The following is a 27,337-nucleotide window of genomic DNA, read 5'->3' on the forward strand; positions in this document are numbered from 1 at the left end:
TTGTTCCATGTCCAGTTCTAACAGTTGCTTCCTGACCTGAATACAGGTTTCTCAAGAGGCAGGTCAGGTGGTCTGGGATTCCCATCTCTTTCAGAATGTTTCACAGTTTATTGTGATCCACACAGTCAAAGGCCTTGGCATAGTCAATGAAGCAGAAGTAGATGTTTTTCTGGAACTCTCTTGCTTTCTCCATAATCCAGCAGATGTTGGCAATTTGATCTCTGGTGCCTCTGCCTTTTCTAAAACCTGCTTGAACATCTGGAATTTCACGATTCACATATTGCTGAAGCCTAGCTTGGAGAATTTTGAGCATGACTTTACTAGCCTGTGAGATGAGTGCAATTGTGCGGTAGTTTGAGCATACTTTGGCATTCCCTTTCTTTGGGATTGGAATGAAGACTGACCTTTTCCAGTCCTGTGGCCATTGCTGAGTTTTCCAAATTGCTGACATATTGAGTGAAGCACTTTCACAGCATCATCTTTCAGGATTTGAAATAGCTCAATTGGAATTCCATCACCTCCACTAGCTTTGTTCATCGTGATGCTCTCTAAGGCCCACTTGACTTCACATTCCAAGATGTCTGGCTCCAGGTGAGTGATCACGCTATCGTGATTATCTTTGTCATGAAGATCTTTTTGTACAGTTCTTCTGTGTATTCTTGCCACCTCTTCTTAATATCATCTGCTTCTGTTTGGTCCATACTATTTCTGTCCTTTATCGAGCCCATGTTTGCATGAAATGTTCCCTTGATATCTCTAATTTTCTTGAAGAGGTCTCTTGTTTTTCCTATTCTGTTGTTTTCCACTATTTCTTTGCACTGATCGCTGAGGAAGGCTTTCTTATCTCTCCTTGCTATTCTTTGGAACTCTGCATTCAGATGCTTATATCTTTCCTTTCCTCCTTTACTTTTTGCTTCTCTTCTTTTCACAGCTATTTGTAAGGCCTCCTCAGACAGCCATTTTGCTTTTCTGAATTTCTTTTCCATGGAGATGGTCTTGGTCCCTGTCTCCTGTACAATGTCACGAACCTCCGTCCAGAGTTCATCAAGCACTCTATATATCAGATCTAGACCCTTAAATCTATTTCTCACTTCCACTGTATAATCATAAGGGATTTGGTTTAGGTCATATCTGAATGGTTTAGTGGTTTTCCCTACTTTCTTCAATTTAAGTCTGAATTTGGCAATAAGGAGTTCATGATCTGAGCCACAGTCAGCTCCTGGTCTTGTTTTCGCTAACTGTATACAGCTTCTCCATCTTTGGCTGCAAAGAATATAATCAATCTGATTTCGGTGTTGACCATCTGGTGATGTCCATGTGTAGAGTCTTCTCTTGTGTTGTTGGAAGAGGGTGTTTGCTATGATCAGTGCGTTCTCTTGGCAAAACTCTCTACTCAAACTCTTCCAGAAAATTGCTGAGGAAGGGAAACTTCCAAACTCATTCTATGAGGCCACCATCACCCTAATCCCAAAACCTGGTAAAGATCCCACAAAAAAAGAAAACTACAGGCCAATATCACTGATGAACATAGATGCAAAAATCCTTAACAAAATTCTAGCAGCCAGAATCCAACAATACATAAGACGATCATACATCATGACCAAGTGGGCTTTATCCCAGGAATGCAAGGATTCTTCAATATACGCAAATCAATCAACGTAATACACCACAGTAACAAACTGAAAAATAAAAATCATATGATTATCTCAATAGATGCAGAGAAAGCCTTTGACAAAATTCAACATCCATTTATGATAAAAACCCTCCAGAAAGTGGGATAGAAGGGACATATCTCAACATAATAAAAGCTATATATGACAAACCCACAGCAAACATTATCCTCAGCGGTGAAAAACTGAAAGCATTTCCCCTAAAGTCAGGAATAAGACAAGGGTGCCCACTCTCACCACTACTATTCAACATAGTTCTGGAAGTTTTGGCTACAGCAATCAGAGCAGAAAAAGACATAAAAGAAAAGAAGAAGTAAAACGCTCACTGTTTGCAGATGACATGATCCTCTACACAAAAAACCCTAAAGAATCTACCAGAAAACTACTAGAGCTAATCAATGAATACAGTAAAGTTGCAGGATATAAAATCAACACACAGAAATCCCTTGCATTCCTATACACTAATAATGAGAAAATAGAAAGAGAAATTAAGGAAACGATTCCATTCACTGTTGCAATGAAAAGAATTAAATATTTAGGAAAATATCTACCTAAGGAAACAAAACACCTGTACATAGAAAACTATAAAACACTAGTGAAAGTAATCAAAGAGGACACTAATAGATGGAGAAATATACCATGTTCGTGGATTGGAAGAATAAATATTGTAAAATGAGTATACTACCCAAACTAATTTATACATTCAGTGCAATCCCTATCAAGCTACTAATGATATTTTTCACAGAACTAGAACAAATAATCTCACAATTTGTATGGAAATACTAAAAACCTCGAATAGCCAAAGCAATCTTGAGGAAGAAAAATGGAACTGGGGGAATCAACCTGCCAGACTTCAGGCTCTACTACAAAGCCACAGTCATCAAGACAGTATGGTACTGGCATAAAGACAGAAATATAGATCAATGGAACAAAATAGGAAGCCCAGAGATAAATCCATGCACCTATGGACACCTTATCTTTGATAAAGGAGGTAAGAATATAAAATGGAGAAAAGACAGTCTCTTTAACAAGTGGTGCTGGGAAAACTGGTCAGCCACTTGTAAAAGAATGAAACTAGAACACTTCCTAACTCCATACACCAAAATAAACTCAAAATGGATTAAAGAGCTAAATGTAAGACCAGAAACTATAAAACTCCTAGAGGAGAATGTAGGCAAAACACTCTCTGACATAAATCACAGCAGGATCCTCCAAGACCCACCTCCCAGAATATTGGAAATGAAAGCAACAATAAACAAATGGGACCTAATTAAAATCAAAAGCTTCTGCACAACAAAGGAAACTATAAGCAAGGTGAAAAGACAGCCTTCAGAATGGGAGAAAATAATAGCAAATGAAGCAACTGATGAAGGATTAATCTCCAAAATATACAAGCAACTCCTGCAGCTCAATTCCAGAAAAATAAATGACCCAATCAAAAAATGGGCCAAAGAACTAAACAGACATTTCTCCAAAGAAGACATAAAGATGGCTAAGAAGCACATGAAAAAATGCTCAACATCCCTCATAATCAGAGACATGCAAATCAAAACCACAATGAGATACCATTTCACACCAGTCAGAATGGCTGCTATCCAAAAGTCCACCTGCAATAAATGCTGGAGAGGGTGTGGAGAGAAGGGAACCCTCTTACACTGTTGGTGGGAATGCAAACTAGTACAGCCACTATGGAGAACAGTGTGGAGATTCCTCAAAAAACTGGAAATAGAACTGCTATATGATCCAGCAATCGCACTCCTGGGCACACACACCGAGGAAACCAGAATTGAAAGAGACACATGTACTCCAATGTTCATTGCAGCACTGTTTATAATAGCCAGGACATGGAAGCAACCTAGATGTCCATCTGCAGACGAATGGATAAGAAAGCTTAGGTACATATACACAATGGAGTATTACTCAGCCATTAAAAAGAATGCATTTGAACCAGTTCTAATGAGGTGGATGAAACCAGAGCCTATTATACAGAGTGAAGTAAGCCAGAAAGAAAAACACCAATACAATCTACTAACGCATATATATGGAATTTAGAAAAATGCAAATGATAACCCTGTATACGAGACAGCAAAAGAGACACAGATGTATAAAACAGTCTTTGGGACTCTGTGGGAGAGGGTGAGGGTGGGATGGTTTTGGAAAATGGCATTGAAACATGTATATTATCATATTTGAAACGAATCGCCAGTTCAGGGTCAGTGCATGTTACATGATGCTCGGGGCTGGTATGCGGGGATGACCCAGAGGGAGGATAAGGGAAGGAAGGATGTGGGAGGGGGGTTAGGGAGGCGGAACTCATGTACACCCGGGGCGGATTCATGTCAATGTATGGCAAAATCAACCAATATAATATTGTAAAATAATTAGCCGCCAGTAAAAATTTAAAAAATAAAAATAAAAAAATAAAATTAAAATTGAGACAAGGATGATACAACAAAATAAAAGAAAAAGAATTTCTGAATTGGAAAGAAAGAAAGAAAACTGTCAATGTTTACAAAAAATTTGATACTATATAGATAAAATCATAAAGATGCCATCAAAAATCTATTAGAAATAATATATGAATCAATAAATTGCAGGAAAAAAAATTATATGCAGAAATCTGTGTAGCATAGTGTTTCTATATACTAACAGTAAACTATCAGAAAGAGAAAGTAATAAAAATTCAATTTACAGTTTCATCAAAAAATAAAGTTCCGTTCCGTTCCTTCGCTCAGTCGTGTCCGACTCTTTGCAACCCCGTGGACTGTAGCCTACCAGGCTTCTCCGTCCATGGGATTCTCCAGGCAAGAATACTGGAGTGGGTTACCATTTCCTTCTCCAGGGGATCTTCCCGACCCAGGGATCGAACCCGGGTCTCCCGCATTGGAGGCAGACGCTTTAACCTCTGAGCCACAAAAATAAAGTACCTACACTTAAATCTCATTAAAGAGATAAAAGATCTGAACTTGGAAAACTAGAAGATGCTGATGAAAGAAATTGAAGACAATGCAAACAAATGGATAGATATGCTATGCTCATGGATTGGAAGAATTAATATTATTAAAATGTCAATAATATGCAAGGCAATCTACAGATTCAATCCCCAATCTCTATTAAAATACCAATGGCATATTGGAACAGAACTGCAGCAAGTAATTCTAAAATTTGTATGGAAACACAAAAGATCCCAAATAGCCAAAACATTCTTGTGAAAGAAGGGCAAAACTGAAAGTATTGTGATCCTTTATTTCAAATTATACTACAATGCTAAGTAATCAAAACAGTATGGTACTGGCACAAAAATATACACATAGATCAGTGGAACAGAATAGAAAGTTCAGAAGTAAGTCAAGGTTTATACATCAATTAATCTACAATAAAGGAGGAAGAATACACAATGGGAAAAGACAGGCTCTTCAATATATGGTGTTGAGAAACCTAGATAGCTACATGCAAAAGAATCAAACTGATGTACTTTCTCATACCATGTACAAAAGTAAACTCAAAATGAATAAAAACATAAATGCAAACTCTGAAACCACAAAACTCTTAGAGGAAAACATAGGCAGTAAACTCTTTGACATCAGTCTCAGCAATGTATATATTTTGAGGAGGCAGGATCTGTCTCTTCTGGCAAGGGAAACAGAAGCAAAAATAAACAAATGGGACTACATCAACTGAAAAGCTTTTGCAGAGTGAAGGAATCTTTGAACAAAATGAAAAGGCAGCCGACTGCATAGGAGAAAATATTTGCAAACAATATATCTTCAGTTCAGTTTAGTTCAGTCACTCAGTCGTATCTGACTCTTTGTGACCCCATGAATCACAGCACACCAGGCCTCCCTGTCCATCACCAACTCCCGGAGTTCACTCAGACTCATGTCCATCGAGTCGGTGATGCCATCCAGCCATCTCATTCTCTGTCGTCCCCTTCTCCTCCTGCCCCCAATCCCTCCCAGCATCAGTCTTTTCCAATGAGTCAACTCTTCACATGAGGTGGCCAAAGTATTGGAGTTTCAGCTTTAGCATCAGTCCTTTCAACGAACACCCAGGACTGATTTTTAGAATGGACTGGTTGGATCTCCTTGCAGTCCAAGGGACTCTCAAGAGTCTTCTCCAACATCGCAGCTCAAAAGTATCAATTCTTCAGCGACCGGCTTTCTTCACAGTCCAACTCTCACATCCATACATGACTACTGGATAAACCATAGCCTTGACTAGATGGACCTTTGTTGGCAAAGTAATATCTCTGCTTTTTAATATGCTATCTAGGTTGGTCATAACTTTCTTTCCAAGGAGTAAGCGTCTTTTAATTTCACGGTTGCAGTCACCATCTGCAGTGATTTTGGAGCCCCCCAAAAATAAAGTCTGACACAGTTTCCACTGTTTCCCCATCTATTTCCCATGAAGTGATGGAACCAGATGCCATGATCTTAGTTTTCTGAATGTTGAACTTTAAGTCAACTTTTTCACTCTCCTCTTTCACTTTCATTAAGAGGCTTTTTAGTTCCTCTTCACTTTCTGCCATAAGGGTGGTGTCATCTGCATATTAAGAGGTTAATATTCAAAATATGCCAAAAAAAAAAACAACACATACAACTTAACTTAAAAAACAAAATTAAACAAACAAACAAAAAGGAAGCAAAAAGCAATCTGATTAAAAGCAAGCAGAGGATCTGAATATCCATTTTTCACAAATACGTATGATTGTCAACAGGCCTTAACTAACCTTAATTAGTATTTTCCTTTTTAAAATATCTAAACTGCTTTCTCTTCCTCTACTGGTTAAACTTTTACTAATACTGTATTATAATAAAAAGAAGACCTAGTCCCACATCATTTTGCTGTCTATACACTTATAAAACCCAGATAAAATCTAAAAATGCTTTTAATTGAGACAATTATTTTCTAAAAATTAAATTAAATTATAAATATATTTAGGTAAAATGGCATTCTTAGAAAATTAGGCTTGTTAAGTAGCATATTATGACTGTGACTTTAATGTAGTCTTTCAGTCACCCTGTAGTTTTGAAAGAATGTTCAAATATAGATTCTGATCTTAAACTATTTTTACAAAGGATTTTTTAAAAATGTATTGAATACTATCATACCTTCCAATATATTCTCTAACTGTTTTGTATTTAAATGTAGGAATACATAGAATTATCAACCATTATCTCATTTTGAATTTGTGATTTAGTGGCATTTGTCATATCATGAAATACACCTATATTAAGAAGCACAGATAATTACAAATTGAAGTGGGATTTTTTTCTTTTTAAAATCATAAGTATAATTTACTACATAACTTAAAATATTTACTTATCTAAAACTTTTCTCATATGCAAACTTTTAAATCTCTTTTCTATGCTTGCCAATATGTATGTTGAGACAATACCATAAAGTTTTTCTTTGTCAGTAAAGAAAGAAAATAAAGTCCAGAAATATTTCCCAAAAGATATACACAACTATAGAAGGAAAAGTTCCTTGTATTTGGACTATTATTAAACTGTTTGTACCTGAAGTTATTTCAGTCCTCATGGACAACAGCCCTGGAGTCTACACTTATGTCCCTATAATTGACTTCACGATTACTCCTCTCCCAGTGGAATCCATCATAGAGGATGAGTAAAAGCTCAATGCTAAAATACCCTTGAAAAAAGTATCAGAGATTTAAAAATAACTGAGGCCATTAAAAACACCACTTTTGATTCACTAGCTCATGATCACAGACTCTGGGTGACACAAGGTTTCTATGATCTTTAAATATCCATAGTTATCCAGTTATCCTTACTTTAAGATATATCAGGTATACTAGAATTCAGGAAAGGGATTTTCTTTATGTATATCACTGAAGTTTACTTTCTCTTTCAAAAGGGTGAGATCTCTTGAATTGATGCAGCCTTGGTAGAAAGTTGTTCATTGCAGTATAAGGATTGGAATATTCACCAGCTTCTCTCTGGTTTTAAAGAGAGGGCCAAGTAATTACGACATTTTTTAAAATTAAATGACTATTAATGGAAGTTCAACATTTGTAATGAAGCAATTAAAATTCATGTATTTGGGGGAATGACTTTGATATGAGAAAAAGAACATATGTTTAGAAGTAGAGTTAGAGAACTTTACTCTCAGTGATTTTTTATTTTACTTAACATACCAATATTATCTAATTACATTGTTTTCAAAGATAGCTCCAATAACAATGGAAACTAATTATAAAATAAAATAAAAATATTTCAAATGTTTTTAATACTGGCATGTAATGACCCGGGTTCGATCCCTGGGTCGGGAAGATCCCCTGGAGAAGGAAACGGTAACCCACTCCAGTATTCTTCCCTGGAGAATCCCATGGACAGAGAAGCCTGGTAGGCTACAGTCCACGGGATCGCATAGAGTCGGACACGACTGAGCGACGGAACGGAACGGAACGGAACGGAATGACACAAATACTGACTTAGCTATCATAATGGCTATAAACACTACCACAGAGATTACATGCAATATGCTGATTTTAGATAAGATATAATACTCCTAATTTGGATAAGATAATTTTTAACAATAAATATAGTAAGAATAGAAATTCAGAATGTGAGTAATCTTAGACAATAGAATACGCTAATTTCTTGCAGAAATCCTTGCCAATGTATGATTTAAACAAAATAACCAAATAACTTATTTCATTGCTTAATAGAATAACAATTCCTGAAGTTTAGTAATATCTAAATCCAAATTCAGGCATCTTATTGACATTAAAATTGTTTTGTATACCTTTTCTCATTAAGAAGTAAATAATGTATAGCTACATTTAAGAGAGTATTGACGAATTGATGACTCAAAGTCGCAATTTCATTTCTTTTGCCTTCTGCCGCTCAGCAATTGTCTGCCATGGGTGAAAGGGGAACAAGCAACTACTCAGAAGTGACTGACTTCTTTCTCGTAGGCTTCAGGGTCCGCCCAGAACTTCACATTCTCCTCTTCCTGCTATTTCTGCTTATCTACACCATGATCCTTCTAGGCAATATTGGCATGATGGTCATTATTATGACTGACCCCCGGCTGAACACACCAATGTATTTTTTCCTAGGCAACCTCTCCTTCATTGATCTCTTCTATTCTTCTGTTATTGCACCCAAGGCTATGATCAACTTCTGGTCTGAGAGCAAGTCCATCTCATTTGCAGGTTGTATTAGCCAGTTCTTTCTCTTTGCTCTCTTCATTGTGACTGAAGGATTTCTCCTGGCAGTCATGGCTTATGACCGCTTCATTGCCATCTGCAACCCACTCCTCTACTCCGTTCAGATGTCAACACATCTCTGTGTTCAGTTGGTGGCTGGTTCCTATTTTTTTGGCTGCATCAGCTCAGTTCTTCAGACCAGCATGACATTTACGTTATCCTTTTGTGCTTCTCGGACCATTGACCATTTTTACTGTGATGACCGTCCACTTCAGAAGATTTCTTGTTCTGATCTGTATATTCATAAGTTGGTTTCTTTTTTCTTATGCAGCATTATCATTTTGCCTACCATAATTGTCATTATTGTGTCATATATATATATTGTATCCACAGTTCTTAAAATACACTCCACTGAGGGGCGAAAGAAAGCCTTCTCCACTTGCAGCTCTCACCTAGGAGTCGTGAGTGTACTGTATGGTGCTGTATTTTTTATGTATCTCACTCCTGATACATTTCCTGAGCTGAGTAAAGTAGCTTCCTTATGTTACACCCTAGTCACTCCTATGTTGAATCCTTTGATTTACTCTCTGAGGAACAAAGATGTCAAAGAAGCTCTGAGAAAGAGCCTAGAGAAAAGATACTTTAATTCTGTTTTTACAGTGATGTAACTGAAAGTCCTGGGAATTATAACAACTTGGGGAAGCAACTGACTAAAAAGATGTACCCATTCATCTTAGAAATATTTAATCATAAAGTTTTCATTTATTAGAATTCCATGCACTTACAGCTGGAAAGTACATTTGGACTATGGTTTGCCTGTTTTGATTCAAGAATGGGATGACTTTCTCTGTGCTTCATTTTCATTTTGCTTGCATTAGTAACATGCATTATGTGGATATAAATGTACTTGGTAGAGGTAGCACAATCTAATGTAATAAGCAAACGAAATATCCTATTTACCGAAGAAATCTTTGTGAACTCTTAGTGAGAGAATCACATTGCAGTGCACATTCTGAAGGGTAACATGTAAGTAACTCTTAATTGCCCAGAGGCTAAATGAATTTATTTCATGGTTTCTCTGACTTGAATAATTATATCTCCCCAACATTTGAATATTTACTAATCTGATAAATTATTTTTGTATATCCTTCATTTTTACAAGAAAACTGTAATAAAATAAACATGAGTAAATTTAATATTTTGTTATATGTGCCTTAGTGAGAATTCTTTTATCAATTCAATATTTATTGAATTTTGATGTACTCTTTGCCCTGTAAAATTTCCTAGGTATAAATAATTTCTCTACTTGAGGTCACAGTAATTGAGGGGAAAATAGCTGACTAGAGAGCTAACATGCTATATGTTAAACCCAGTGAGTAAAAGCAAATATAGAAATACGTATAGAGTGCAGTCTTTAAAGATGAGTGATGTAAATGATCAAGGAAAATTTCAAAACTTCCTGAAATCTAGTTCTTGATTTTAATGCACAAGAGAGGGAGTAAGAGAAACTTAAAAGGAAATTCATGGAACTCATACAGACAAGGAAATTCATGGAACTCATAACTAGACAAGGAAGATTTCTTTTATTCTGCAGGCAGCAGGGAAACACTGTGGATTTTTTAAAAGGATATATTGTGTTCAAATTGGTATTTTAGAAAAATTGCATTTTAACTTTGGGTAGATAGATATTCATGGAAGAAGATAATCACAGAAAGCCTCTGATTATCCAAATGAGAAGTTATGATTGTTTTAATGATAGCAGTCTTACATGAGACAGTGAAGAGAGGGAATATCTTTAAAACCATGGATAAACTAAGCTGAATAATGGGATGGTTAATAAAATGAGATCTGGGTGGAAGTGAATAATTATTTCATTGTTTAAGAATCTCTCACTGGGAAAATGCTGCCTCATAAAATAAAGAAGAAAATACAATTAATAATATTTAATCATTAAGAGTTAAGAAAATAATCTCAGAACTCAGACTGAACTTTCAAATTCTGCTTTTGCCTATGTCTTCCAAGGTCAACTGTCTTGACTTTGCAGAAACTCTTGTTTCTCAGTTTAGTATAAAATTACTAATGTCTAATGGGCAAAGACCCTGTGCCTGGGATTTAGGTGAGAAGGAACTGAAAAGAATTAGGAATTTCTTTCATTGCAGGTTTGTTCCATCATAGGACTCAAAGTGTTGCATGAAAGATTTTTTATTTTACACATGAAAGAATGCTATTTAATATATGCCTAAGTAACTTAAGATTCAGAAAACTAAGATCATAGCATCTGGTCCCATCACTTCATGGCAAATAGATGGGGAGATAGTGGAAACAGTGAGAGACTTTATTTTTTTGGGTTCCAAAATCACTGCAGATGGTGATTGCAGCCATGAAATTAAAAGACGCTTACTCCTTGGAAGGCAAGTTATGACCAACCTAGACAGCATATTAAAAAGCAGAGACATTACTTTGCCAACAAAGGTCCATCTAGTCAAGGCTATGGTTTTTCCAGTAGTCATATATGGATGTGAGAGTTGGACTAGAAAGAAAGCTGAACGCCAAAGAATTGATGCTTTTGAACTGTGGTATTGGAGAAGACTCTTGAAGAGTCCCTTGGACTGCAAGGAGATCCAACCAGTCCATCCTAAAGGAGATCAGTCTTGGGTGATCATTGGAAGGACTGATGTTGAAGCTGAAACTGCAATACTTTGGTTACCTGATGAGAAGAGCTGACTCATTTGAAAAGACCCTGATGCTGGGAAAGATTGAGGGCAGGAGGAGAAGGGGATGACAGAGGATGAGATGGCTGGATGGCATCACTGACTCAATGGACATGAGTTTGGGTAGGCTCCAGGAGTTGGTGTTGGACAGGGAGGCCTGGTGTGCTGCTGTTTGTGGGGTTGCAGAGTCAGACATGACTGAGTGACTGAAATGAACTGAACTGAACTAAGTAACTTAAAGGCTACACTTGTCTAAACATTCTTACTTCTTTAAAATCATATTGTGATGTCCCATTACATTTATAATTATAGTTGATTGCAGTGTCATAACTAGTAAGATTTTCTTAATTTAAATAGTAATGCTGATAGTATTGAATCTTCACTCATCTGCTGCTCAAGCAAGAGTATAGTAGTAGTAGTGAAACTCAGTCAGTTGTGTCCAATTCTTGCTACCCCATAGACTGTAGCCCACAAGGTTCCTCTGTCCATGGGATTCTCCAGGCAAGAATACTGGAGTGGGTTGCCATTTCCTTCTCCAAGCAAGAGTATAATTCCGAGCAAACTGAGCCACTGTTCCTGCTCCTGTTCCAGAACAGATGAAACAGGTTTAACCTAGAATGAAAGGTGTACCATGATAACAGAGGGCTCCACAGTTCTCTTCAAGTGAACTGACTGTATGTGGAAAAAATGTGTGGGAAATTTCAACTGAAGTGAGCTCTAAAGCTTAATAAATACATGATGATAAGCAATTAATAGGAGACTGATGGTTCCATGAGAGAAAAATCTATCTGTAGACCAACTAGAGTTCAGTTCAGCCACTCAGTCATGTCCAACTCTTTGCGACCCCATGAATCACAGCACACCAACTAGAAGGTTATTAAAAATAACCGAGGAAGGAAACAGTAAGAAAGGCACTTCAGGGGTTGTAACAAACCTCAAACACTGTCTTTTGCAGTCATGGCGCTGCCACAGCCAGTCAGGCAAGCTCCCTGCCACCCCAACTCCTACATTATAGTTTCAGAGACCCACCACAGATGGTTATGACACACAGTCCATGCAAGTGACACCCTTTGTCTCTTTTGGCCTGGGGGGGGATGGCACTTCTAAACCCCACACGTCATCTCCTACACAAGGCAATGCTGTTAAGACTAGAGGTAGATGCTTCACCAATACATAGAAACAAACACAGAGAGTCAATCAAAACAAGGAAATAGAAGAATATGTTCCAAATTAAAGAACAAGATAAAACCTCAGAAACAAGACCTTAATGAACAGAAATAAGTAATCTATCTGATAAAGATTTCAAAATAATGGTCATAAAGGAACTAACAGAACTCAGGAAAAGATAGGATGAACACAGTGAGAACTTCAGCAAAGAGACAAAAACTGTAAGTACAAAATCGTAGTCACAGAACTGAAGAATACAGTAGCTTAACTAGGAAACACACTGAAGTGATTCAGTGACACCCTGGATAGGAAAAAAATCAGATCAGTGACTTGTGTAGATGAAAATTCAAAAACAGTCAAGAAGAAAAAAGGGAGTCTTATTTGAGCCAAACTAAAGATTATAATCTGAGAAATAGATGCTTAGGAATCTGACAACTGTTCCACCTATTAGAAGTTGAAAGCAGTCATGTACATTTTCAAGACAAAGGACTGTATAACAAATGAAATACTGATATTTGCATAAAGCTACATAGTCCAGGTAAGAACGTGCAAGGCAAACGTCAAGTCACTATAATCCCTACAGCGTTGGGAAGGAACACTGTTCTTTTAAGGACTTATATTACTGGCATCAGAAGAGTGATATTTATGGTGAATCAGGCATTCCCAACTTTGAGAAACTCTGGTTAGTGTGCAATACAGATGCACACCACATATTAGTGAGGGAGGAAGAAGGCCAAATAGACACAGAGAATTTTATGTTTAATTTTCCTTGTCCTGCCTTTAAATATAAATTTTATTTCATCACCTGGAATGCAAGGGCAGAATAATATCATCCAAAGGAGCAGGAAAAGACAAACAAAAATCATAAAACAAAAAGAATTTTAATTTTGAAAAGTGAAGATACCTATTTTCAGGGTAGCAATGAAGATGCAGACATAAAGAACAGACTTGTGGAAACAGTGGTGGGAGGAGAGGGTGGGATGAGTTGAGAGAGTAGCACTGAAACATATATGTTACCATATGTAAAATTAGATAACCAGTGGAAATTTGCTGTATGATGCAGGGAGCTCAAATCTGGTGCTCTGTGACAACCTAAAAAGGTGTGTTGGGATGGAAGGTGGGAAGTGGGAGGTGGGAAGGAGGCACAAGAGGGAGAGGACATACATATACCTATGACTTATTCATGTTGTTATATGGCAGAAACCAACACAATATTATAAAGCAATTATCCTCCAATTAAAAATAACTTTAAATTTAAAAATTACATAACAACTAAAAAGGAAATAATGATTTTTTTTTAAGTGAAGATAATTTTAGGGACCTATGGAAGAACATCAAGCAGAATAACACACATACTAGAGGTCCCAGATGGAAAAGTTTGAGAGGATGGGAAATAAAACTCTTTAAAGAAATAATGGCTGAAAATGTCTTGAATCAGGAACAGGAAACACACATCCAGGTGCTGGAAGCACAGAGTTCCAAGAAAGTTAAGTGCAAAGAAATTCACACCAAACACATTATAGTTAAAATGTCAAAAACGAAAGATAAAGATAGGATCTTAAAAGGAGCAAGAAACAGGCAACTTGTTACATACAAGGGTGCCCTCATAAGATTACCAAGATTTTTTTCAGAGAAACTTTGCAGGACAGAAGGGAATGATATATTCAGAGGCCTGAAAAAAAGAAAAAGAATTCCAAGAAGAATAGTCTGCCTGGCAAGGTTATTTTACAGAATTGAAGGAGAGATTAAGAAATTTATAGACCAGTAAAAGTTAAAGACATTCATCACCACTAAATTGAACCTACAAAAACTGTTGAAGTGACTCTTTCAGTTTGATTTCCAAAATATACAAACAGCTCATACAACTCAATAACAGCAACAGAAAAAAAAAAAAAAAATCAAAAAATGGTCAAATGACCTAAATAGACATTTCTCCAAAGAAGACACAGTTGGCCAATAGGCACATGAAAAGATACTCATCACTCCTAATTATTAGAAAAATGCTAATCAAAACTATAATGAGGTACCACTTCATAATGAGCAGAATGGCCATCATTAAAAAGTCTACAAATAACAAATGCTGAAAATGGTTTGGAGAAAAGGGAACCCTCCTACAATGTGGGTGGGCATGTAAATTGGTGCAGTCTTTGTGCAAAACAGTACTGAGGTTCCACAAGAAACTAAAAATAGAGCTACCGTATGATCCAACAATCTCTCTCCTGAGCATATATCTGCAGAAAACTCTTACTTTAGAAGATACACGCACACTATGTTCATAGCAGCACTATTTACAAAATCCAAGAGGTGGAAGCAATCTAAACATCCATCGACAGATGAATGGATGATGTGGTACACATATACAATGCAATATTAAGAATATTACTCAGCATAAACAGTGAAATAATAAAAAAGGAGAAAAAAATCCATCTTTTAATGATGTTAAAATAAGCTTTCCCAATTCAAGATGGTGGAGTACAATGATGTGTTCTCATCTCCTCCTGCAAGAGCACGAAAATCACAGCTAGCTGTTGAACAACCATCAATAGGAGGACAGTGAAACCCTCAGAAAAGGATACCCTAAGTCCAAAGACAAAGAAGAAGCCACATCAAGATGGTAGAGTGGCACAATCATGATAAAGTCAAATACCATACCCACCAGGTAGGTGACCCACAAATTGGAGACCAATAATGCCAAAGAAGTTCTCCCAGTGTTGTGAAGGTTCTGAGCCCCACATCAGACTTCCCAGACTGGGGATCCAGCAAATGGACTTGGAATCCTCAGGTAATCTGACCTTGAAGGCCAGTGGAATTTGATTACAGGACTTTCACAGGACTGGAGGAAATAGAGACTCCACTCTTGGAGGGCACAAAATCTTGTGTGCACCAAGACCCAAGGGGAAGGAGCAGTGACCCCCACGGGAGACTGAAACAGACCTACCTGCTAATGTTGGAGGGTCTTCTGTGGAGGCATGTGTCAGCAGTGGCTCACGGCAGGGATGGGGGCACTGGAAGCAGTAGTCCTGGAAGCTGCCCCTTGGCTTAAGTCCTCCTGGAGATCACCATTAACCAACTATAGATCCCATAGACCCCATGCCAAACAACTAGCAGGGAGGGAGGCAACCCCACCAGCAGCAGATAATTGGATTAAAACTTTATTAAGCAAGGCCCTGCCCATCAGAGTGAGACTCAGTTTTTCCCGTCCAGTCCCTCCCATCAGGAAGCTTACACAAACCACTTAGCCTCATCCACCAGAAGGCAGACAGAAGAAGCAAGAAGAACCACAGTGGCTAGAGTGAAAACCACACTACAAAAAATTAATCAGGATGAAAAAGCAGAGAGTTATGTCCCAGATGAAGGGACAAGATAAAAGCCAAGAAAAACAACTAAATGAAGTGGAGATAAGCAACCTTCCAGAAAAAGAATTCAGAATAATGATAGTGAAGATGATCCAGAATCTTAGAAACAAATGGAGAAGTTGTAAGAAATGTTTATCAAAGACTTAGAAGAACTAAAAAACAAGCAAACAGAGATGAAAAATACACTAAAAGAAATAAATAGCAGAATAACTGATGCATAAGAATGGATAAGTGACCTGGAGTACAGAATGGTGGAAATCACTGCTGCAGAACAGACTATAGAAAAACGAATGAAAAAAAAAAAAAATGAAGACAGCCTATGAGACATCTGGTAAAACATTAAAATCACCAATATTTCCATTATAGGGGTCCCAGAAGGAGAAGAGAGAGAAAAAGGACCTAAGAAAATATTTGAAGTGGTAATAGCTGAAAACTTCCCTAACATGGAAAAGGAAATAGTCAACCAAGTCCAGGAAGTGTAGAGATTCCCAGGCAGGGTAAACCCAAGGAGGAACACACTGAGACACATAGTAATCAAACTAACAAAAATCAAAGATAAAAGTAAGGTATTAAAAGCAACAGGGGAAAAAAGACAAATTACATACAAGGGAACTGCCATAAGTTTATTGAGAACTTCTAATTTCTCAGCAGAAACTCTACAAGCCAGAAAAGAATGGCATGATATATTTAAAGTGATAAAAGGGAAAAACCTAAAACCAAGTATACTCTACCCAGCAAGCCTGTCATTTAGATTTGATGAAGAAATCAAAAATTTTCCAGATAAGCAAAAGTTAAGAGAACTCAGCACCACCAAACCAGCTTTACAACAAATGCTAAAGGAACTTTTCTAGGCAGGAAACACAAGAGAAGGAAAAGACCTATCTTCAGAAATAAACCCAAAACAATTAAGAAAATGGTAATAGAATTATACATTATAACAATTGTCCTAAATGTAAATGGATTAAATGAACAAACCAAAAGACAGAGACTGACTGGATGTATGAAAATGTGTGTCACTTTTTAAATCCAGATGCATATCAAAATTATCTTGCAATTTTTTTGAAAAATTCAAATGCCCAGATGTTACTTTTTTCCTCCAAAGTTCCAGATGCAGTTCTAATGAGCAGCCATATTTTAAAACAACTAGACTATATGATGATATATTACTTTTATCTAGTTTGTTTCACGTTTTCTATTTCATATTCAATATTCCCATTTCATTTAGTTTATGTTTTCCAATTTTCCCATCTCTAATTTTTTCTGATGTTCTTTCTCAAGTCTTTATCAAGTGTAGTAGAAAAGCTTTTGTGTATATATATATATATATATATATATACATACATACATATATTTTAGAAAACTTTTGAATTTTTGCCTAGCTAAAAATTTTATGACATTTTAATTCCACTTGTTTGACAATATGAATAGAATGCATTTCATATTTACTCAAAACTTCAATGTAGTTTCATGTATTTTGTTATCTAGTATTATTGCTGAAGAATTAGAGTTTGTTATCTTAGTGATTTTTTTTTTTAATATTTGAATGAGGCTTGAAACTTCTAATCCAATTCTGACAATATAATGAAATACTATGTTGTCAAAAAAAAATCAAACAAACAGGAAATTAACATGTGATACAATCTTATTAACTAAAGTCCAGATGTTGTTCAAATTACAAGAAAAGACAAGCTTGAGTACAAAATGTGCCATAATTAGTATGATACTAATCAAACAAAACTTTGCCTTGATGTTGAATACATATGTGTGCATGTGTGCTAAAAATCCCCTCAGAGGTGTCCAACTCTTTGTGACCCTATGGACTGTAGCTTGCCAGGCTTCTCTGTTGTGGGATTCTCCAGGCAAAAATACTGGAATGTGTTGCCATGTCCTCCTCCAGGGAATCTTCCTGACCCAGGGATCAAACCTGTGTCTCCTGGGACTCCTGCATTGCAGGCAGTCTTTACTTCTGAGCCACCAGGAAAGTCCCCTGAATATATACACAATTCTAAATATAACTGAATAAGGAAGATGCATGAAAATATATCTCAAGATTAGACAAATTCAGATATAATTGGAAAATATTTTCCATTAACGTTCATATATTTTTGAAACAGCAAATGAAATCTTACAGGACTCATTTTTGATGAGGGAAAGAACAAAAGGAAGGGAGGATAAACAGGACTGACGATGCTAGAAACAACTTCATCTCAGGAGATAGGGAGGTGTTAGGGACTTTGCACATTGCTGGTTATTTCTAGTCAGCCTCCCCTGCTCAGTATGATAGGGATGGAAACCAAGTAATTCAAAAATACTCTGATTTATTAACCATTATTCTGAAAGTTCCATTCTATCATGCTGCTGCTACTGCTAAGTCACTTCAGTCGTGTCCGACTCTGTGTGATCCCATAGACGGAAGCCCACCAGGCTCCCCCGTCCCTGGGATTCTCCAGGCAAGAACACTGGAGTGGGTTGCCATTTCCTTCTCCAATGTGTGAAAGTGAAAAGTGAAAGTAAAGTTGCTCAGTCGTGTCCGACCCTTAGCGACCCCATGGACTGCAGCCTACCAGGCTGCTCCATCCACGGGATTTTCTAGGCAAGAGTACTGGAGTGGCTTGCCATTGCCTTCTCCGCCATTCTATCATAGTACCTAGAATCTTTGATTTGGAGAAGGCAATGGCAAGCCACTCCAGTACTCTTGCCTGGAAAATCCCATGGACAGAGGAGCCTGGTAGGCTGCAGTCCATGGGGTCGCTAACAGTCGGACAAGACTGAGCGACTTCACTTTCACTTTTCACTTTCAAGCATTGGAGAAGGAAATGGCAACCTTCTTGCCTGGAGAATCCCAGGGACGGGGGAGCCTGGTGGTCTGCCGTCTATGGGGTTGCACAGAGTCAGACACGACTGAAGTGACAGCAGCAGCAGCAGCAGCAGAATCTTTGATTTAGTCAGACTTGATAACAGCCACCAGATGGCAGCAACTGCAGTTGCATCAAGTGTTTTGCTTTTTGAGCCAGGACCCTCCAGGAATCCTAAGCAGTTCTGCGCATCCTTGCCTGAATCACATCATTGACTTCACAATAATTAGACATTTACTTTTAGAGAAAAAATATTTTGGAATTATTTCTTTCAAGTTAAAGCAGAATCTTAAACCATTAGAAAAGTGATTCTGCAGTATAAAACGAGCATAAAATATTATAACAAAGTTGATTATATCCCAGGAATACAGAGTTGATTTCATATTAGAAAATCAAATAATGTAGCTCACCACACTCGTAGAAAGCATGGAGGAAATCATTATCTCAATAGAGTTATAAAAAACACTTGATAATGTCATGTTGTGTGTTAGTTACTCAGTCATGTCTGACTTTTTACGACTTCATGGACTGTAGCCTGACAGGCTCCTCTGTCCATGGGGGATTCTCCAGGCAGGAATACTGGAGTGAGTTGCTGTGTCCTTCTCCAGGGGTTCTTCCCGACCCATGAATCAAACCAGGATCTCCTGCCTTGCAGGCGGATTCTTTACCAGCTGAACTACCAGGGAAGTTCTGATAATGCAGAAGAGGCAAACTTTTTCTCTGTCGTCTAGGGTCTTGGCTGAACCTGATAAGAGGCAAAATTTTACTTCTGTCCTCTAGGGTCTTGGCTGGGCCTGGTAAGTATATTTACATGAGACACAAAAATAGGAGAAAGCATACAAATTTATTTAGTATATTTAACATGACACAGGAGAACTTATAAAAGCATGAAGACCCAAAGTGACAAAACCTAAATGCTTTATACTAAGCTGAACAAAAATGTCAATTGTGAAGAAGTAGTAATCTATGTGGGGAGAATAAAGGAAGTTAAAAATTATTGTAACAAAGTCTGTGTTGCACAGAATTCTCTCAGTCTCAATTCTCCATCCTTGATCATAAGAATGTCATGAGGGTTTATCTCCTGCTTCCAGGAAGAAAAAGAGGAGTCTCAGAGGCCTTCTTATACCTTCTCATTTTGTTAATATACCTTCTGGTCGAGATGTGAAATGATGAGAATCAATGTGGCATTTCATATGCTGATGTGGGAATATAAATTGGCTAAACCTATTAGGATATGGTTTGTTATCTTCTGAAGATGAGAAATATTCTATGATTGAGTATATTCTTTCATGGCAAGTAGTTTCATCAAACGCTTACTATATTTTTAAGAAAATATTTCCTCTTGCATTCATATTTTAATATATGGTAATTATCCTTACTGATTTGCATATTTTTTAATCTCCATTCATAAATTTTAAAAAGTCACAGTTGTAAAAGGCTAATTAAAAATTTTTTGATTAACATTTTACATACCAGATTTTGTTGTTGTTCAGTTGTCCAGTCATGTCTGACTCTTTGCAACCCCATGGACTGCAGCACACCAGGCCACCTTGTCCCTCACCATCTACCGAATCTTGCCTAAGTTCATGTATATTGCATCAATGATGTCATCCAGCCATCTTATCCTGACACCCTGTTCTCCTTCTGCCCTCAATCTTTCCCAGCCTCAGGCACTTTTCCAGTGAGTCAGCTGTTTGCATCAGATTACCAAAATACTGGAGTTTCAGCTTCAGCATCAGTCCTTCCAATGAGTTTTCAGAGTTGATTTCCCTTAAGATTGACTGATTCAATCTCCTTGCTGTCCAAGGGACTCTCAGGAGTCTTCTCCAGCACTACAGTTCAAAGGCATCAATTCTTCAGTGCTCTGCCTTCTTTATGGTCCCACTCTAACAACCATACGCGACCACTGGGAAGACCATAGCCTTGACTATATGGACCTTTGTTGGCAGAGTAATGTCTGTGCTTTTCAACACACTGTCTAGGTTTCTCATAGCTTTACTGCCAAGAAGCAAGCATCTTCTGATTAAATGGCTGCAGTAACCATCCACAGTGATTTTAGAGCTCAAGAAGAGGAAATCTGTCACTACGTCCACCTTTTCTCCCTCTATTTGTCATGAGGTAATGGGGCCAGATGCCATGATCTTAGTTTTTTAATATTTAGTTTTAAGTCAGCTCTTTCACTCTCCTCCTTCACCCTCATCAAGAGGCTCTTTAGTTCCTCCCATACCAGATAAAACTTTTAAATAAATCAAGTGCCATATCAGTATTAAATAAAGTAGATTGCAGTCTAATGAGATTATAAATATGCATCTATATATGCAAAAAATGCATCTATATTAATAAAATATGTAACTAAATGGCATATATAATACAATAAAGCAAAAATCATTGCAATGGATAAAATGACCAAAGAAAAGCTCATGCAATATTTTAACACAGTTTATGACATATCAAGAAAGCAAGTGTTAATGACATATGAATAAAATTAATATATTTTAGTTAACAAATATCTTCACAACTTGAAAACTTATAGAGGACAAAACTTTCTCTGAGCCACTGCCACATAATATTTACCTCTATGGGCTGTAGGATCAGAAAGTTCAGGATCCTGCCCTGGCCTTGTTTTCAACTCTGAGATCCTATGGACTGTAGCCTACCAGACTCCTCCATCCATGGGATTTTCCAGGCAAGAGTACTGGAGTGGGTTGCCATTTCCTTCTCCATTGTTTCTGGCAATGTGAAATTAAACACATTACATAACTCTTCTAAGATACAATCTCTATACACATATTAATTTATATTAATAAATTATATATTATATATATATATATATAATGTTACCTTCACCATAAGTCTGACTGAGTAGTTAAGAAAGTATATGTGTACTTTATATAGTAACTGCAATACATAGAAAGTATTTTTCATTAATATCAATTCTGAGAAAATGCTTATGGAAGCTTTCCAAAACGTGACTTTTTTCCAGGCAGGCCTCAAATCTAATACATAATTTTAAAAATCTAAGTATTGAGTGAAAGTTTAGCAAGTTGAGCTCATATAAAAATAAATAGATAATAATTTTAAAGTGAAGGTTGCTCTGTCATGTCTGACTCTTTGCAATCCCTTTGACTATACAGTCCATGGAATTCTCCAAGTCAGAATACTGGAGTGGGTAGCCTTTCCCTTCTCCAAGGGATCTTCCCAACCCAAGGATCAAACCCAGGTCTCCTGCATTGTGGGCAGATTCTGTACCAGCTGAGCCATAAGGGAAGCACAAGAATATTGGAGTGGGTAGCCTATCCCTTCTCCAGTGGATCACCGGGTTCTGCTGCACTGCAGGTGGATTCTTTACCAACTGAACTATCAGGGAAGTTAATAATTTTAAAAGTTCTTTGAATCCTTGAATTATCCATTAGGCACACAAGATGATGAAGATTCTTGTCACAATAACACCTAATATATGAAATATATAGTAATATGTTTACTGAAAAACCTGTGGCTCTCAAATATAGAAATTTCACAATACTACTAAAACTTATAGAAAAGATGATGCCACAAATCAAAAACACAAGCGTATAGATACAGAGAACTGATTAGTGGTTATCTGAGGGGAACGGTTGACAGAGAAGATGAAATGAGTAAAGTGGGTCAACTGTATGGTTATGGATGGAAACTAAACTTTTGGTGTGAGCATGCTGTAGTCTGGCTTCCCAGGTGGCACAGTGGTAAAGAATCCACCTGCCAGTGCGGGAGACACATGAGATGGGGGTTAGATCCCTGAGTCAGGAAGATCCCCTGGAGGAGGAAATGGCAACTCACTCCAGTATTCTTGCCTGAAACATTCCATGCACAGGGGAGCTTGGCAGGCTACAATCCAAAGGGTCACAAAGAGCTGGACATGACTGAGCACACTCGCATGCATACACACACACACACATATACACACACACATTCTGTAGTATATAGAAGCGGAAATGTAATGCTGTATTTATGAAACCTATATATATGTTACAAACCAATGTTGCCACAATAAAAAGCAAATTTAAAATAGATGATGATGATAATGGTAATAATAATAATTAAAGCTACTATTAATTGAAAACTTTCTTTTGCCAAAAGCTTGATTATAGTATATTATGAGCTTCCCTGGTGGTTCAAATGGTAAAGAATCTGCCTGCAAGGCAGGAGACCTAAGAGACATGGTTTTGATCCCTAATTCAGAAAATCTCCTAGAGAAGGGAATGGCTGCCCACTCCAGTATTCTTGTCTGGAGAACTTTTTGGACAGAGGAGCCTGGCTGGCTACAGTCCATGGGGTGGCAAGTGTCAGACAGGACTAAGCGACTAACTCTTTCACTTTTCTTACATCTATCGAATGAAGTAGGTAAACTGATAGAGTTCATTCAACCTTAAACCATTCAAGAACCTCTCAAAACCTATGCTTAGTAGTAGTGCAGGGACTCAAAGCTAGGTTGCCTGATATCAAAGCAGTACTCTTACCGTGTTGTTACAAATGAGGGTTGTAAACGAATCAGTGATTTCCTAAATGCAACTCTGCTAAAGTGCAAATAAGAATTATTTTTAATGTGAAACAATTCTGAAGTTCACTAAAATAGTAATACTAGCTGAGAAATTTTTGAAAGAGATGTAGTTGTTTCAGGGGTTAAATCTTATTTTTCAATAAGCATGTGATACCAGCATAAAGTGGCAGCAAATCAATGACAGAAACAAAAAGCTTGAAATATATTTACTATGTATAAAATGAACTATTAATACATGGTCATATAATAAATTCCATAAACTAAAAGAAATTAGAATTTACTAGGAATTTTATATATATTTTGGGCCCTATTGGCTAATTTTTACCAAAATACCAGTAATTTCTTGATCCTGCTTGGCTGTGCATCCTATCATGATTTATCTGTAAAGCTTATTTGCTGGAAGTACAGTAGTAAGTTAGAAGCAAATTACTTATTTGGTGGGAACTGATTATCAGGTTGAACTAAAGTATTTGGGGAAGGCGTGAGATCTTGGAAAACATTCCCTTTCTGCCTAAGTTCCATTATTGATACTATGATACTTACATTCTTGATACTAGGTAGGGGGGAAAAAACAAACTTGCCACTATGAAATTGAATATAACTCATGTGTGAGAGGAAGAGAAATTAAAGAACTAACCTTCTGGTCTGACCCAATGTGGGTAAGTATCAGAACAGTGACAAACCACACATATACAGTTTTAAAACAAGTGATTCACACCCATTAATACTTTTTACTTGATAGATTCCTAATTCTAATTTAGTATTCACATATCTTTAAAGAAAAGAAATAAAACAAGAAAAAGTAGGGCAAAAACTTTCCTTTCCTCTCTGTATTTTATAAGTGTTAGAAAAAAAATGGTTAGTTGACAGAAAAAAACTTGAGTAAAAACCTTAGTTTACATCATAAATAAAAAGTATTTTATATTAACCAATATTTTAAAATAATATATAAGGGAATTCCCTGGCAGTCACAGTTAAGATTCTGTGCTTCAAATACAGGGGGTGTGGGTTCGACCACAGACTGGGAATGATGATCCCACAAGCCTCGCACCATGGCCAAAATTAAAATAAAATATTGATAATAAATTTAAAAACTGACATTAGAAAATATTTGATTTTCAGTGTATCAGTTCAGTTCAGTTCAGTTCAGTCGCTCAGTCGTGTCCGACTCTCCGCGACCCCATGAATCACAGCACGCCAGGCCTCCCTGTCCATCACCAACTCCCGGAGTTCACTCAAACTCATGTCCACAGAATCGGTGATGCCATCCAGCCATCTCATTCTCCGTCGTCCCCTTCTCCTCCCGCCCCCAACCTTTCCCAGCATCAGAGTCTTTTCCAGTGAGTCAACTCGTCTCATGAGGTGGCCAAAGTATTGGAGTTTCAGCTTTAGCATCAGTCCCTCCAATGAACATCCAGGATTGATCTCCTTTAGAATTTAAAAGAGAAAAGACTAATAAAAAGAATTGTACTGCTCTACACCAAAAAATTGATTAAAATGTTGAAATAGAAACCCAGAATATTATTTACACACATAATAAAAGGAGAACCATCAAATTTATTCTAGTTCCCAGACTGGCTCCATATCGATACCTCCATTCAGAAATGGTTGTTTTTAGGTTGTGAGATTACATTTTTTTTAAAAAGCCACATGCTTTGAAAGATATATTTGCATAATTAAAATTTTGGAGCCATATTGGTATAGAGTTTTAGGTACACCAAGTTGCTTAATATCAATTTTCTCATTTGAAAATAGTGAATAAAAATGATTATGGCATATAGTATCTGTTCTTTATGTATCAGCTTTTATTATTATAAGATATATCATTTTATATTAAGAAGGAAATGGGGCAAAAATTAGTAGAATGTTGACATATTTTCCATCTGAAGAATTGTCCTCAAATATATTATGGGCCTCTGTTTTATAGGAATAGTAACTCTATGGATGATACTCCTCAGAATACAAATCTGGAAATTTAGAGAAAGATAGACCTCATATCAAAAGTATTCTATGTAACTAACCATTACTATCCCATTACTAATACACAGTGGGGCTGTTGTCTTGTCCAAATATCAGTTCACTTGCTTTGAGTTAAAGAATAGTTATTTTATCTATGGAGACTATGATATAATATTATGCACACTGATATTATTTTAAAGAGTAAGAGAAGCTCTTAATATTTAATTCCTAATCAAAGTAACATTGAAATGAAAATATTGTCACATCACAAGCTGAGAACATACAATGTTTTCATACATTTTAAGGAAATAATGATCTATATACCTGTATCTGTTAGACATATCATATTATAAAACTTAGAAAAATATTTGTTGTCATATATATAAATCTATCTTTGGTATAGTAATTTTATAAAAATAAGAATAACTAAGACCCTTGGAAAACACATTATATTTCATAATGGCATTACAAATATCAGTGAGAGAATCATTTACTGTGTAATATTCTTTTCACAGCATCTTTCACATCTCTATTTCTCAGACTGTATATTAGAGGATTTAACATTGGTATTATAAGGGTGTAGAGCACAGCTACAACCTTGTTCTTCTCTGGTGAGGAGATGGCTCCAGGTTGGGCATACATGAAGAACACAGTCCCGTAGAATAAGCTCACCACTGCTATGTGGGAGCCACAGGTGGAGAAAGTCCTACTCCTGCCATGGGTTGAAGGGATCTTTAGGACAGTAGAGAGGATATATGCATAGGAGACCAGAATGACAGTTGTGGTGGTGATGATGATGAGAGCAGAGAGAATAAACAGTACAACCTCGTTCACAAAGGTGTCCACACAGGAGATCTTGATCAGGGCTGGGACATCACAGAAAAAGTGGTCCAATCTGTTTTCTCCACAGAAACGCAAACTAAAGGTGAAACTTGTTTGGACTACAGCGTTGATGCAGCCACAGACATAGGAGCCAGTTACCAATTGAACACAGAGTTTTTGGGACATGTGCACAGGATACAGGAGTGGGGAGCAAATGGCTGAGAATCTATCAAATGCCATGACAGCCAGAAGAAAGCCCTCAGTGGTGACAAACAGAGCAAAGAAGAAAAATTGGACTGCACAGCCTTTGTAAGAAATTTTCTTTTCATTAGACAAGAAGTTAGCTAAAGTTTTGGGAGCAATGACTGTAGAGTAGCAGAGATCTAAATAGGACAAGTTTCTAAGGAAGAAATACATAGGCATTTGAAGTCTGGAGTTCATCTTAATGACAACTATCATGCTGATATTTCCCACGAGAGTGACCACATAGACCAGCAGGAATGCTAGAAACAGGAAGATCTGTAGCTTTGGAGGGGTTCTAAATCCCAGCAAAATAAACTCAGTCACTTCTGAGAAGTTCCTATTAAACTCACTCTTCATAGCTGAGATAAAGGTAGGGCTGGAGAGATAGTAACATGAAAGAAATGAACAATCAGAATACATGTTGTAGTAAAAATAAGAAGGAACCAGCATAGGAGAAAATCATTTCATACTATATTGTTCCCAATATTTTACAAATCATCAATGAAAAAAAAAAAACTATTTTTAAAAAGTCTTCCTAGTGAAGAGTTAAATCTGACTGGTTATCTTTTTTCAGATACGCTTATTTGCAAATATTATGCATTCGCTCTCCAAATGTGCTTTGGTAGAGTGACGATTCTAAGAAAATGTTTGGAAATAAGAACCTTTTTCCCCTGGATTTATTATCAGTCTGCTGGTGTTGAAAGCTGCCTCCTTTAATGGATGATGTTTCCCACTTAAGATTTTACCTGGAGTAAAATCTGTTTAATTTATAATCTCATTTTATTGTTAATGATTAGTTTATCTACTTTAGAAAAATAATATGTAAATATTGTACCTATCTTT

At 36.9% G+C, this 27,337-nt stretch overlaps 2 protein-coding genes across 2 annotated transcripts; one reads left to right on the forward strand and one right to left on the reverse strand.

The window, feature by feature from the left end:
- Window positions 1-8,555: 8,555 nt before the first annotated feature.
- LOC129536696 (olfactory receptor 9K2-like) lies at window positions 8,556-9,512 on the forward strand. Its single transcript, XM_055395748.2, has one exon. The coding sequence runs from the start codon at window positions 8,556-8,558 to the stop codon at window positions 9,510-9,512; it is 957 nt and encodes a 318-aa protein (XP_055251723.1).
- A 16,403-nt stretch (window positions 9,513-25,915) lies between these two features.
- On the reverse strand, window positions 25,916-26,851 carry LOC129536504 (olfactory receptor 9S13-like). The gene has a single exon (XM_055395467.2). It carries the CDS (start codon window positions 26,849-26,851, stop codon window positions 25,916-25,918), a length of 936 nt encoding a protein of 311 aa, XP_055251442.2.
- Window positions 26,852-27,337: the final 486 nt, after the last annotated feature.

The sequence above is a fragment of the Moschus berezovskii genome, chromosome 6 (genome assembly GCF_049115385.1).
Source record: "Moschus berezovskii isolate FMDL1 chromosome 6, NW_MosBer_1.0, whole genome shotgun sequence".
NCBI lineage: Eukaryota > Metazoa > Chordata > Mammalia > Artiodactyla > Moschidae > Moschus > Moschus berezovskii.